Source organism: Anoplophora glabripennis, unplaced genomic scaffold, assembly GCF_000390285.2.
Source record: "Anoplophora glabripennis isolate ALB-LARVAE unplaced genomic scaffold, Agla_2.0 scaffold1440, whole genome shotgun sequence".
In the NCBI taxonomy this organism is placed as follows: domain Eukaryota; kingdom Metazoa; phylum Arthropoda; class Insecta; order Coleoptera; family Cerambycidae; genus Anoplophora; species Anoplophora glabripennis.
The window spans coordinates 1-15,736 of record NW_019417518.1 but is presented as its reverse complement, the minus strand read 5'-3'; the positions used below and the strand labels follow the sequence as shown (position 1 = coordinate 15,736).

Genomic DNA, 15,736 nt, shown 5'->3' with positions numbered 1-15,736 from the left:
ATTTTCAAGATACATCTTAAGAGTTTGAGATTTAATATTTCACAAAAATATTTTAAATACTGTTAATGAATATTTTCAACATGTTTTTAATATTCAACCTACTTAAAATACTATTTTAAATACTCAGTAATTTATATTTAAAATACTTTGCCAAAGAAGTATTTTGTTTATTTTGTTTTGTCTATTTTAAATACATTTTCAAAGTATTTTGCCCAGCTCTACTTCAAAGTAACAAATTTAACACCCTGTAAATTCGGAAATTCAGCTATATTGAGAAAAACATGAACTATCCCCACTATTTTTCCAAGAGGAACTTACCACCCCCATTTACAGTATAACCGGATACCTTGTATATAAGTTTCCTTATTTTTCACACTTTCTGTCCGTTTTAAGTAAAGTTAAAAATCACGTCTTCTTATTTGCAAAATGAGATTCTCTTCTGACCAAACCTAGTATTTAAGCATTTCGTGATTCAACTTTGTTAGTTTTTTACAAAAAAAAAAATTAAGGGTACTTTGCTTAGGGGAAATTTCAAATTTTGAAATTTTTTGGACGTTCTGAACGTTTTATTACATGTTTAATTACTGCCCATGGCTTCCCAAGGTAAGCAAAATTTTTTATCAAGAATGAAAAACAAAATTACAAGAATATTTTGGAAAAAAAAGTCATAAATTCAAGGGCTGATGGAACAAAAAAAAAATAAGAATATCGTTTCTTATGGACCATAGGCCTATTTCTTTTCAGATACACAGAATTAATGATTTTTTTATATATAAAATTTTTGCCATCTTTTCCAAAGAAAAATATCATGAAAAAAAACTGGTATAGTTAAGTTTTTGGGAGTGCTAAATATGTCAGTGTTAATACCTAACCTCAAAAACGGTATGTCATAAAACGTAGTTAGCGACATCTAGCAGATGGTAAAAAACTAACTACCAACACTCAATATGTATTTTGTATTAATTTCAATGCCGTTTTCACTATTTTCTGGAAAAGACATGGTTAACATTTGATTTTAAAACATATTTGACGCCCTCATAAAGAAAAAACATGGGTACATGTTTGGCTAAAATAAAAAACAGTTTACGGTATTCTACAGAAATTTATAAATATACAACATTCTGCAAAGGTTAATTAAAATTTAATCAACAGCTTATACATTTATTAATCAAGGAGTAACATAAGTATTGAATGTCAGAGGCACTATATAACATTTATTTTTCATAGATTAACACTTTAAAATTTAATCACTTGATTTATATCTATAAAATATAATTTCAAAACTATTATAAACTGTATAAATAATTATATATTATAATCACATAACCATTAAGTTTCTCCATATAAATCCTCAAACAGAATCATCTGAAAAAAAGTTAATTCTATAACATAAATGAAATTAAAAAAGACAGTATTTTCAGTTCTACATGCTGAAAAAAAAAGGTTAAACAGAATGTCTGAAAGTAATGTAATACCTATATTTTAATAGTACTATTCAAGAAATGCAAAAAGGCGTTACCAATAAAGACGTAAAATATGATATATAATGTAGATTACTTCTCAGAATAGCAAAATATCTAGAATTTTCAAGAAAATATACATTTTATTAAGAAGAGGTGTTACATTTGTAAAAATAGCAATTTCATTATATGTATTATACTAATTGTAAGTGTTGCACTCTAAAATAAAATTGTAGTGAAACCTACAATATTTCGAGATTTATTTTTGTATGGATGCTTATACAGAATGTTTCCGTTTTAATGAGGACTTCAGTAGCATATGGAGGTTATTTCAAGCAAAATATTCTCAATGAACATACTCCTTAAACCTCTTCTTTTCAAGATTAATATCGGAGAAATATTGTGAATGAAAGAAAAATTATTTGCATGGAGGAAATATTTACTGAACTGCTTTCTATAAATGTGCTAATTTTCGCGTTGGTAGAATCACCAGTGCCGTTAAAAGAATAATGACATGCCAGAATCTTATTTCAATATTTTTACAATGCTCAGATATTTTAAGAAGAAAAACTATGCTTAATCGCCTACGGTATTCCACTGTAGTTTTATTGCATAATCCATACATGTAATGCATATTTGCATACCCTTCAATGGTAAATCGAAATGTCATTTTAAAAAATACAAAATAAATTACAAAAATTCCCAAAATTTTTAAAATTATTTAAATAAATAACGAAAAAAACTGCTGTTTTCTGTCAAATGATTGACAATCTAAATAGTAACCAAAGCCACCTTATATCAATGAAATTTTATTGGAGATTAAATAATTGCAGTGTTCTCAATCAACTTCAACTTTACTGAAAAACTGTGCAACTTAGGAAAATGAAAAAATTATTGCAGCATGCATTGATGTTCTCAATCAACTTCAGTTTTACTGGAAAACTGTGTAATCTAGGTAAAAAAATAAAGAATAGTTTTTCTTCTTAAAATATTTGGGCATTGTAAAAATGATGAAATATTACCGGTAAGATATTGGCATGTCATTATTTTCTTAGGAAAATTAATAAAATGCAATAAAAAGTAATTCAATAAATATTTCCTCCACACAAATTATCTTTCAGATAAAAATTATTTTTTTTTAGAAATTTCAACATCTATCCGATTCATCTTCTCTATGCGCTATTGAAGCCATGCTCATTAAAACGGGAATACCCTGTATAGACTAACAAATATTTTTATAAATGGGTCATACTTCAAGGATAGTTTTCTTGGAAGAGCATAAATCAACTTATATCAAGTTACCTTAGTACAAAATTGCTTCTTTACGAGTTCTAAATACATTATTTTTAGTTAATTTTATAAAGATAACTAGGTTTTTAGATAGCCAAATATGAAAATGTTTAATTTTTACCTAAAATAAGAGATTGCTAATAATACTGGAAACAGTATTTTGTTTTTACCAAAAAACCTGTTTATTATAAATGCATTAGTTCAAAGGAAAATGGATTTCAATTTGCTACTACCCTTTTCAGTCATGAACAGTCAAGTATGTGGAAGCATTTTAGTTTAATTAAACCTCACATTTTTGGTAAATCTGTAAGTAAATTAAATATTTCTAATGATTTACATCAATTTATCAACATTTAACTGAAATAACTTTTTGAATTATACGAAACAACATTTAAAGACAAATATCTCATTATCTAATTATTATTAATATTTGAGAAGAGATAAGTTGGTAAAGTCATAGAAATGTGAAGTTTAATTTGATAAAAACGCTCTCAAATACTTTTTAATAAAAAGCTGGTAGTGTTCCTAGGGATCTTCATGTTTTAGGTAAGATATAAAATAACATAAAAAGTGTGTTACGTCTTAAATTGTCACTGCTATTCAAATGCGTAGATTGGCAGAGAGTGACCTGCTAATCTATAGAAACTAAGTAGGTATATGTCTGGAAATCAATACCAAGTTTCATTGCAGTATTTTAAAAAGAGGCGGAGTTATCTCACAAAAAATAATAATAAAAAAATTCTTTAAAGGTTTTTATGTTCATAATCCCAAATTTCAAATCGTCCCTTAACCCTTTCGCTGCGCAATACGTCTGAACGTAGCTACCGCGCCGTGCGCAATTGTTTATCGCGTGCGAATATATACGTCTGGAGCAGTTAGACCACTTATAGTTTTACATTATGTTGTGTTAAATTACGATATACGATAAATTTTACGATTTTATTTTGAATAAAATACAGTATATGTACTAAATAGAAACTGAAAGAAACATGAACAATCTTGGTACTATTACCAGTACCTCTTTCCATAAAAATATTTGTCACAATCGGTATAAGCTCGCCCGCAAAAATTCGCCTTACCAATTGCAATAACCGAGTCACTATGCGCACGGTTGCGAATATATACGGTTTGAGCAGCCTGATCCAATTTAACTATTCATGCGAATTTATCCGTCTGGAGCAGTTTGAGCCCTATAAATTTTTAGCGAATATATACGTCTGGAGCAGTGAAAGGGTTAAGAGCGGATTTCCAGTATATGTCCAAAATGTTAGTAGTTTTGTTCTCAAGAAATGAAATAAATTAAAGTCAAATTCCATTATAACTTTTCTATTCTGAACTATCGATTAACATTCTAAAAAATTAAAACTTTTATTCGATAAAATGGACATTTTCGTACTTTCAATATTTAGTTCACATACTTATAACTTCTTTAAACAACTGCACTAAGAATCTTATAAGATAACTGTTATTACCAAAACTATCGCTCAGCTGAACATTCAGTTGTTAGGGCTCGTACACACTTTACACATAACCGCTTACACTGTTTTGAATGTACTTACCATGATACCACCATTTCGTTTTCTTTGGATTTTTGTTACAAGTCTTTACATAAAAAGCATTGTCAGGTGGCCTTTGCTAAAGGAAATACGCATTATTTTATAGATATTGCAGATATCGTAATTTTTATACCTTTTCTTTACAACTACTGAGCATAGATACAATTGAAAGACATACAGACTGCACTGAGAGGGCTGGAGACCAATCGTCAGTTAATATTGATAAACAAATATGGCCATTACTATATACATGGGGATGTACTGGAATGTTGTTCCCTACAAAAGTTACCTAGAAAAATACTTAGTTATAAATAAATTAACAAATTACACAAAGGTCAGCAAAAGTTGTATAATAAAATATTGAAACAAAATTTTGGAAAACTTGGAAAATTTATTTTTTCACACAAGCTTAATGTGTGAATTTCATCAATCCTTCAATTCAGATTAAACAAATTTTTGCAACGAAACAACAGGATACATATTATTGCATATATAAAAAAATTCTTAATCTTAAATTGTTTCTAGTGTGAATTTCAACATACAAATTCCGTCATTAATCTCTTTAAAAGTTATTTCTTTTATTCTTTAATTTACCCACTTAATATATTACTCACTAGGACTATGAGTTAATTTTGAGGGATTTACAAATGCTATATCGCATCAGACACTTTTATAATTGTATTCAAACCTCTGTCATTAGGTTTTACTTATTATTATGTGTCGTTTTGTGTACATATATTTTTTTCAACTCTGAAGATTTCGAATTACGAGCCGATGAAACACCATTTGCGGGAAGTTTTACTTTTGCTATTTAATTCAAAGAAATGTGTTGCTGAAAGTCATCGAGTGCTGTTGGAAATTTACTGTGAACATACTCCATCGATAGAACATATGAGTATTGATTTTGACGTTTTAGAAGTGGTAATTTCGATACAGTTGACAAAGAAGGCCCTGGTTAACCGAAAATGAGGAATTGGAAGCATTACTCGATTAAAATTCATGTCAACCGCAAGATGAATTTGCTGAATCGTTAAATATTGGTCCCACAACAATTTCCAAATATTTAAATGCACTCGATATGATTCAAAAACAAAGAAATTGGGTACCATACGAATTGAAACCGAGAGATATTGACCGGCGAATTTTCAGGTGTGAACATTGCTTCAACGGCAAAAAGGAAATTGTTTTTTGCATGGTATCGTCACTGGTGATGAAAAGTGGATATGCTATGATAATCCTAAGGGTAGAACATCGGGAGGATTTGCCTAGTCATACACCAACATCGATGGCGGGGCCGTATATTCATGGTTCGAAGTTCATGCTCTGTATTTGGCGGGACCACTTTAGTGTTGCGTACTATGAGCTGCTTCAACTGAATGAACACAATCGATGTGTTTGAGCTGTGCATTGAAGGAAAAACAACTGCAATTTGAAAAAAAGGCAGGATAAATAATTTTTTCAACATGACAACGCACTACCGCATGTTGCTCATGAAGTCAAAAAATATTTAGAAATGCTGAAACGGGATGTTTTACCCCAGCTGCTATATTCACAATATATTGCACCATCGAATTATTACTTGTTCCAATTCATGGGATACGGCCTGGCTAAGCAGTGCAATCTTACAAAGATATGAAAAATTGGATTGATTGGTGAATAGCATCAAAAGAAAGAGTTATTCTTTCGACATGGAATCTGTATACTGTCAGAAAGATGGGAAAAAGTAGTGGCTGGCGATGGTTAATACTTTGCAAAATAATAATGTATACAATTTTTCACAATAAAGCCTCCAATTTACAAAAAAATCCCTCAAAATTAATTCATAGTCCTTGTCCATTATATTTACTAAATAAGTATGTAGGTATAACATTAAAATTTACTACTATATTTTGAGCCCCCCCTTTAACCTTTTTGTTTTAAGAGTTATAAAAAAATGTGAAATACAAAAGTTGCACGATTTTTTATGAAGTTTTCGAAAAAGATAGTAGAAAAACAAATGAAGTTCAAACAAAATGGCCGCGGATGTTAACAACCTGTGTGAGGCCTATTACTCATGGACAATGTTATATGGTAGGTCGTGACAGTAACAGGTAGTAATGTCATAACATTGTTATTGTTTGACAGTTTGTATTATTATTTAATTAAAATGGGTTACACAGAAATAGGAAATTGAAATGTTATTAGGAATTAAAATAAAGTATGGAGAATATCTTAACTACTCTATCTTAATTCCTATAATATTTAAATTTTCTACTTCTGTGTAACCTATTTTAATTAAATAATAATACAAACTGTCAAACAATAACAATGTTGTCATAATATTACCTGTCACTGTCACGGCCTACCATATAACATTGTCCATGAGTAAATAGGCCTCTCACAGCCTAATTAGTGAGATTTAGTTAAAATACTTATACCCATTTTGGACTATATCAATGATCGATATGTCAAAATATATTACAAATAAATCTAAATCCTTATATAATTGGAGAAAAGGCAGAAATGCCTGAAAGACGTCGAACAATTACAAAATATCTTATTTTCTTAATAAAAAATCTTCTTTTCGTTTTTTAATATTATCTCGCTTATTGTTAGAGATGGACCCAACAAACCATATATGACTGTACTCGGCATGGAACGTTCTATCCAAATATGTAAAAATATATAGGATGTTCCATTTAAATTAAGAAAGTTAACATCCGCGGCCATTTTGTTTGAATTTCATTTGTTTTTCTACTATGATTTTCGAAAACTTCTTAAAAGTGAAGTGAATATACTTGTTGAATATCGTTGAGGCACCGTTTTTGAAAAAGCTGCGTTTAAAGTCAGCAAGGATGTGCAATTCGTGGATAAGTAACTTCGTGACTTATTTATCTAGTAGGTAAATGTCATTAACGCAATGTCACTTTTAATTTGTAGAATATAAAAGATATTTCATTTTTAAGTTCAAGTAAATTATTCTTGCACAATGCTATGGCATAATTTGGAATTGATGGATATTTTTAACAGTTTATGCTCAAGAAAATTTTAGTGAACATGCTGCAGCAAGGAAAACATTTTATCCTAATCGAAAACAACCCGACCAAAAATTGTTCTCTAGATTATTTGCAAGATTAAGAGAAAGCATATTTAATAAATAAGAAAATTCTCATATGTGGGCTGAAGAAAATCCAAACGAAAGAACTATACGACACCTTCAGCATGAGTCTAAGTTCAATATTTGCTTCAGACAGTCATCTTCTAAGGCCCTTTGAACTTCGGGCATCTTTAAACGACCAAAATTATCTGCACTTTCTACAATCTAATTTAATTGAACTGCTAGAAGAAATTCCTTTGAACATTAGCGCTCATGTGGTATTTACATGATGGTGCCCCTGCTCCTTATCCTCCAATACTAAGAAAGAAGAAACCATTTAGATAACATATTTCCTCATCGATGGATAGGAAGAGGAAGTGAACACCCATGGCCTCAACATAGTCCAGATCTAATTCTGCTTGATTTTTTTTTCTGAGGTTATATTGAGGCCGTGGTTTATAGTGCTGCCTCTATCAACAATAGAGATGAACTGTGATAGTTAGAGGTGCAAATGCTATAAGAAACCTGAATCCATCATTTTCACTGTTCGGGGGGCATAATTTTTTCTTAGAAGACTTATTTTATGAATTAATTATTTGTTACACAAAAAATGTTGTAATACTTGAAATATTATACATAGACAGTATATTGTAATATATTAAAATATGTTAATGTTCGGTAATGCTATTTAATTAACAAAACATTATGTTTCTATAACACAAATTGGAAGTTAGTCAAGTTACGTTATCCACGAACTGCACATCCTTGCTGACTTTAGCCGCAGTTTTTTAGAAAATAGTGGCTCAGAGCGATATTCAACAAGTACACTTTTATGCCGAAAAATCATTGAAAATTTGAAACATGTTATTTATTTCCGCTCTATGCAGCGGTGTAACATTTATTTGTGTATGACTTCCCCATTAATTTTGGTCGTAGCTTCATAGAATCTAGTGGTAATGTTTAGCCCATGGACACCCTGTATACAGGGTGTCCCGAAATTCATGCAACAAAATTTGATCACAGATTCTTAGGACAAATTTAAGGGACCCATATTTTTTATTTTTATCAAGTGGCCCCCTCTTTCAGAGTTACAGCCCCCTGAAGTCCGCCCCTAAGAATAATCTTTTTTTTTATATCTCAGAACCCTGTTGTACGAGAATCACTAAATTTGGTACACAGGGGTTTTATGACATGTGGAATCTGATGGTGCAACGATTTTTGGCGGGGAACCCCCTTAAGACAATTTTTCGTGGGCCACCTTGTCTTTGGAGCCAAAAAAATTTGGTAGCATATTTAAATTTCATAAAAATTATCAGTCCACTAGAAAACTATTAAATTTAGAAACTTTTTGCTTCTTTATACTTTTTTCGTAAAACGCAATGTTTTCGAGAAAAATGTCAAAATGTGATCGAATGCATATTGTGATTCGCTATTTTTCTCAAAAACATTGCATTTTACGAAACAAATATTAAGAGACAAAAGAGTTTCTAAATTCAATGGCTTTCTAGCTAACTAGTAATGAAGAAATTCAAATTTTTCTGGTTCCAAAGACAAGGGGGCCCACGAAAAAGTGCCTTAAGGGGGTTTCTCGTCAAAAAGCGTAGCACTGTTAGATTCCACGTCATAAAACCCCTGTGTACCAAATTTAGTGATTCTTGTACAACATGGTTTTAAGATATAAAAAAGATTTCTTAAGGGCAGATTTCAGGGGGCTGTAACTCCGAAAGAGGGAGCCAGTTGGCAAAAAGAAAAAATATGGGTCTCCTAAATTTGTCTTAAGAATCTATGATCAAATTTTATTGCATGAATTTCGAGACACCCTGCATATACATATATAGCAAAAAAATGCTATTTTCTACATCAAAATGTAGGATCACCACACCAGTTTTGATGATTTATTAGATTTTTTGCTTTAGGTCTCAGCAACATCAAAAATTATTATTTTACCGTTAACATATCTGAAAATAGTAATTTTAAAATAAAAAATATATAAAAATAATTTTTTTCATATAATCTGAAAGATAATTAATTTTACTTCGACAATAAATATTCCTATTTCCGATCGTTCCATATACTGAATACTTTTAATTGAAAATAGTCGATCACATTTGAATTAAAGGTTAAAAATTGAAACAAAACTGATAAAAAAGCAGTCTCAAAACATAAAAGGGCTATTAGGTGAATGTCTTCGGAATATTTCTTTTTGAAACAAACATACAGTGTTCCGAAATTAGGGGGCAATATTTCTACAGGGTGTTCTATGTCGAAAAAGATTACTTTTTCTTTATATAAACGTGGATCCAAAAATTCTTCCTAAGGAAGTTATAGCCACTTAAAGGGGCCACTCTGATGATGTTTTTTTCTAAATAACTCCGAAACCAGCTGAGATAAATTTATGAAATTTGGTAACTAGCTTAACTCTTACGTGTTCAGTCTGCCACTAAAACGAAATTTACAAATTTTCATCACATACGTTCCAACACTGGGGGAAGGGGGGTAAAATTTCCCATAACTTTTTTTACTTTTGACTGAAAAGTATGAAATTTTAAAATTTTCTAGTAAAAAAAAGGTACTCTTGGTCCATATTAGTAGAATGTTCTATTTTTGTGTAAAATCTGTTTAAAAAATAATATTACATGTGTTAATCACCGAGAATCGAAATTGTCAATATTTTTTATTGTCGCAGGTTTTGAATACCAAAAACGCGTTTGGCCTTAACTAAATTTCATATCACAATTCTTATTACAAATAGTATGTTAGAATAAACAGGAGGTAGATATGCTAAATTTTTACCAAAAAATTCCCTGATATTTCCAGGTAGATTTAACAAATTTTCTAGTTTGCAGATATGAACTATAAATCAGTTTCTAGTAAATAATTAACAAAGTGTGACTATTTAAAAAATTATACAGTGGCCGCTATAAAATCGTGCCAAATAGAGAACATTTTTACTTCTGATTTTAGAAAAAACTTATTCTTGTAATAATTTTTGTTTGTCTGAATTTCAAATATGGGAAATTTAGACATACAATACTGAACAAAATAGAAGATATGTCAGAGGAAGAAATTTATAGCTGATTGCCAGCTGGTCGAAGTCCAATCAAAAACTTTTTTCTAATACCTATTACTCGACTCCTTGATTTTAAGAATAATACTATCAATACGTAATTAAAATCTTATTAGTATATTTTTTGGAGCAAGGTTAATTTCTAATTTTTAAGATCTTATCATATGTTAACAGACCTCTTGATTGGCATTACAGATACCTGCGCAACTGGATGATTTTAAATTCAACACTATGAACAGAATTGTAAGGAGGAGATATCATAGACGAAAACAGGAAAACTGGAAAGGAAATAATGTATGTTTATTCCTGCTTTCTTATTTCTACTTAAGTTGTACAAAATTAGTTAAGAACTGGTGTTGATTGGATGAAGTGACCCAATTTATTCTAATTCTCATATTATATACCCTAAAATAGAATTATTACCTCAGGCGAGTCAAACGGATATTTATTACTAAACTTAAATTGCAACTGGAAACATTCTCCTTCATACAAAGTCCCTGGAGCGCCTTGCATATTTATAATCCAGCTGAAAAAAAAAAAAATCTTCAGAACACTGAAAGATGGATTTTTAAATGTATAGCAGTTTGTTCAAAAATATTTTAAAAAGTAAAACAGATTCCCTGATTGTTCATACAAATGATCAGTATAGTGAATTTAACATATATTGAAAATTAGACGAATTATTGCTATTTTGTTGTTTGGGTAAAATATTTTACATTATTACATTTTTTATCCATATCTTTTGTTTATCATCCTCTCTAGAGATACCAGGTTGAGAGAACTATTACATATTCCTACACGCAGAACAACATTGTATTCCCCACTTATAGTCATGTCTCATTTAATTAATACGGTTTATTCTAATAATGTGGACATATTTTCCTCCATTATTGTTGACGGCGAATGAATGGCCGTTAGAATGTATAATATATTTCATTATTGGAAAAATAAATAATTTGCTACCTAATTTGGATTTCTTTTGCTCACTAGAACTAGTATGATAGACACACATTAAATTTGACATAATGACAGCCGATTTGAACCTCACATTTTCAAGTCAGCTTCACAAAGGCCAATTATAGACAATTTGCTTATAAGAGTCATCTACTTTCAAAGGGCCAGCACTGTACTTTTTTTAGTTGTTTTATAATGGTTAAGTTTGATATAATGTTTTGTATTTAATATTGTATGTAATGTAATTACGTTTACCCCTGTTTGGAAAATTAATATAAAAATAAATAAATATTTCAAGTGATATTGATGAAAAAAAAATTAATTTTTTAATACAGGGTGTCCCGAATTTTGACACCATGTTAAATTATACATGTATAAAACATGGGCTAATAATTTACTCAATTAAAGACAAAAATTCAGCAATAGTATATAAATACGTTAACCATTGCCGGAAATATTGTAAAACACTGTCGATAAGAACTTCAGAATTTTGGGGTTACAGAATGTCTTGTAAATGTGCATTTAGTTCCTAATTTGATTTACGGGGTGTGAAAAGAATACTTTCTGCATGCTAACCATAAGAACACTTCATGATCCTAAAATAAACAGAATACTTGTGCATAAACTTTAAAAAAAAGTGTTATTTATAAATATGTCTTAAATTAGTTTCACAATAGAATTTTTTAAGCATAGTGTGCAACAAGTGCCAAAATCACTTTTCATACTCATGTGACCAGTATTGCCAACTAGAAAATTACAAATATCGCTACGTCACTATAAAAATTCCGCTACAGACGAACCTTTGCTAAATCCGTGACATCCCGCTCTATTTATTATATATATTTTAAGCTGTGTTACATATGTGAAAAACCATTTAACAAATTTCATTACACGTGCCAATACAAGTCAGTCTTCTGGCTGACTAATCTCAGAGAATCTCTTAATTTAAAAATACCCCAGCATCGCCTAACGTTAACGGCTAATGGCCCTTTTATTATGTCCATTAAATTATATAATAAGTTGCCAACGCATATTAAACAGATAAATTCTTGTGTTTTCTTTCATAACAAAGTAAAGCGAATTCTCTTACAGAATCCCTTCTATAATATTGATGAGTATATGTGTTGGTCTTCAATAAGTCTGGTTTTTAATTTTAATTGTTTTATTGTAATTTTTTATTTTTTATTGCAATTTTTATTCTGTATTTTGTAATTATGTTCTATATCTTGTCATTGGTCTATATTTTGTAGTTTGTCCTTATACAATAATTATCTGTTTTTTATTCGTGTTACATACTTTTGACAATTTTCGATACTTTGTGTGAGCAGTCTTATGAAATAAATATATTATTATTATTATTATTATTATTTTCTTTATAGGTACCTACATAAAAGTAAGAAAACTTAAAGTAAAGTAAACAGTTTATTCTGGTTAAAAAACAAATCACAAAGATAATCTTAACCTCTAACTCGCAACGACCTCTAGTCGCTCGCAATGTTTTCATATTTCTTAAAAGCCTCCGACTTTTCCAATGGTTTAACAAATCACTTCATTTAGTTCCCAAAATCAGCTGACAGGCATTCAGCTTTACGTGCATCTTCAATGGGCTGCAGCCAATGCTTAGAAATATCTTCTTTCATCCACTTTTTGAGAAAAGCTGTTTTCGGCTTTTCCTTTCACCCTGGCCAGTTCATGCCTCATTGCCTTTTTCTTCTTGGGCGTAGATGGTCAGCGTTTTTCCAAATCAGAATAATTACATACTTCAGAATCGGACATTAATTTCCCCTGCAATTATGTATTTTCTTAATGTGGAGATACATGCTTAAATTAATACCTATTATAATAATAATAATTCATTACATACCTTTTTATGTGTATTAAATACTTACATGAAACAAAATCAAAATGGTTAAACGGTACGTGTTGTAACGTTTACTTACAAGTAAATCTCTACCGATACCGTATTTACCGCAATCGTAATACTGACAATACCGTTCAGTTCAGTCAGCGTAGTGCTCTACCCCTACCCTACAGGACTTGCCACGCTTGCCATTCATCATTGCATTCATTGTAGCCAGTGTCCACTAATCAAGGGAAGGCAGTTTAAACTGTTATTCTAAAGATGTCGCTAGTTTTACCAATATTGATTAATGGGTGGGTCTATTTTTAGTAATGAAAACTGTTTATGATAAATCCATCTTAGATGTTGTACTAATATGCATTTAAAAAATGAAAACCCACTATATTTTGCTCTGTCGCTGCAATACCACTCTTGAAGGTAAATCCTGCTACATGTAGTGAAATTCCGCTATATTGGCAATACTGCATGTGACTTTGTCATGTCACCAAACCGTCCCAATAGAGTGACAAGTGATATTTCTAACACTAGTTGCATAATATACCATTCAAGATCTTAAATACTGTTTAAAATGTTTGAACCCACATTTAGGAACTCAAGGAATTTGTAGTAGTAAATAAGTGCTCCTTCAGAGAGCAATGTAATGAATAATCATATTTTACAATTTTAATACTATGAATTTTCTACGACTATCATAAAAGTTGCTAAAAAATAGTTTGAATAAAAGTCACCGACATGTTTTTCTTTAACATCAAACTATCACTCGTTCATAGCCCACTTTCCTTATAAGAATTCAAACTATTACATGGATTCTAATTGCCCAGAGGCCAAGGGTTAAAAGGTTGTAATTCATAACTGAATCTGAATATGCAATAAAGAATGTGACTAAATGTTTAAAAACTGGTTTACATCAGTATTTTAGGTATATTCATTAATGTATTTTAGAAACAATTTTATAGAATATTCACACTACTTCAAAATTAAACTTTATCTTTTAAATGGAGTATTTCTCTTAAGAAAGATATGCTTGTTGACTGCAAATGTGTCACTACTAAAGCAGATTCCGCCAGAGGCGGATTGGCTATGCGGGAACTCGGGAGGTTTCCCGATAGGCCGCGGTCATTTTGGGCCAGTCCGAGCTGTAGAGATAAAAAATATTTTTCTTTCAAAAAATGGGCCGCTTGATGAATGTTTCCCGGGCCTGTTCATCTAGCCAGTCCGCCTCTGGATTCCGCCTTTCATTCAGATTAGTTTATTAAAATATTTTTAAAATAATTACTAGTTTACATCAGTGCAAATATAATAAATTTTAATAGCTCTGTTTTTAATACTTAAAGGGCATTTTACATGATTTAATGGTTAATACAAGATGGAATATATTTTTTGTTTCAAAATAAGGTTTTAAAAGTTAAGTTAAAATCTAAAGATATGTCATATATTTTTTAAAGTTTTTAGTTATATCTACTTCTGCATCTGACTGGAGGAGGAAGGCCTTCATATTAGTCAGTGCGAAGTATTCATATGGTTATCTACTTCTGAGAAAAGGAACAATTTAAGAGAATGCCCTTTAAAAGATATAATTTAATTTCAAAACACCTTATTTTTAAATCAACAGAATAAATAAATAGTACATGTTCGGACTCTCTGAAATCCCTAAAATCTTGGCATTTTAGACCAAAATAAGTTCATGTTTGTCTTTAAATTTAAACACTCACTGCAGTAAATTCTGTTCTGCCAGATTAGAATCAACTGATACCCCTGGAGGTGGTTCCTTAACCAGAGACATTAATTCTTTCTGAAGCCTTCTCTGAAACAACAACTTATTTACATTTTCTCTGCATAAAGTAGGTATATCTTTTGAACAAAATTAATATATAGAACAGCTGCAAATAATTACTTATTAAAATAAATAACAATCTTACCTCAGATGGTGACATTCCTGCCATTTTGAAATTATATTTTCATTCCTCAAAGGATTAATTTTTGTGATATTTATCTAAATCAATAGTACCATTATCAGCTGTGATTATTGTAAATTGGTATTTACATAAATAGCATTATAAGTTAATCAATCTACAGTTTGCAAAAGCTGTCAAACCAAACTAAAAACGATTTTGCAATCATGAAATCACAACAAAAATATTAGACATTAATCACTTGTCATTAATTTAAAATGTTGGTAACAATGTGTAATTGAATAAGTTCATTAATTGTGTTGGCTACAGTTGTCATTGAGCTATCACCAAAGAAACTCTTCTTCTATGGTTATCACCAAAGATATGAAAAAAGAGTAAAAATGTGTAAACCAACTAATAATGAAGGCCGCCATTTTGAAGGCTCATATAATGGAGGGCCTTTCAATTTGGCAAAAATAGTAACTCGCGCCATTTTTCTATGGCTAGAAATTGGCCTCAATGATTTGGGATCGAGGGGGATTATCCCTCTTTATCCTGCCTCATCTCGTGTAGGCCTGGA

At 30.4% G+C, this 15,736-nt stretch overlaps 1 protein-coding gene across 1 annotated transcript; it reads right to left on the bottom strand.

Annotated features, from left to right (window-relative positions):
* Positions 1-1,147: 1,147 nt before the first annotated feature.
* LOC108916392 (ubiquitin-conjugating enzyme E2 W) lies at positions 1,148-15,431 on the bottom strand. Its single transcript, XM_018722635.1, has 6 exons — positions 15,184-15,431; positions 14,977-15,068; positions 10,873-10,975; positions 4,440-4,595; positions 4,310-4,385; positions 1,148-1,365 (listed from the first exon to the last, which is right to left on the bottom strand). Exons 1-6 carry the CDS (start codon positions 15,205-15,207, stop codon positions 1,352-1,354), a joined length of 465 nt encoding a protein of 154 aa, XP_018578151.1. The 5' UTR covers positions 15,208-15,431; the 3' UTR covers positions 1,148-1,351.
* Positions 15,432-15,736: the final 305 nt, after the last annotated feature.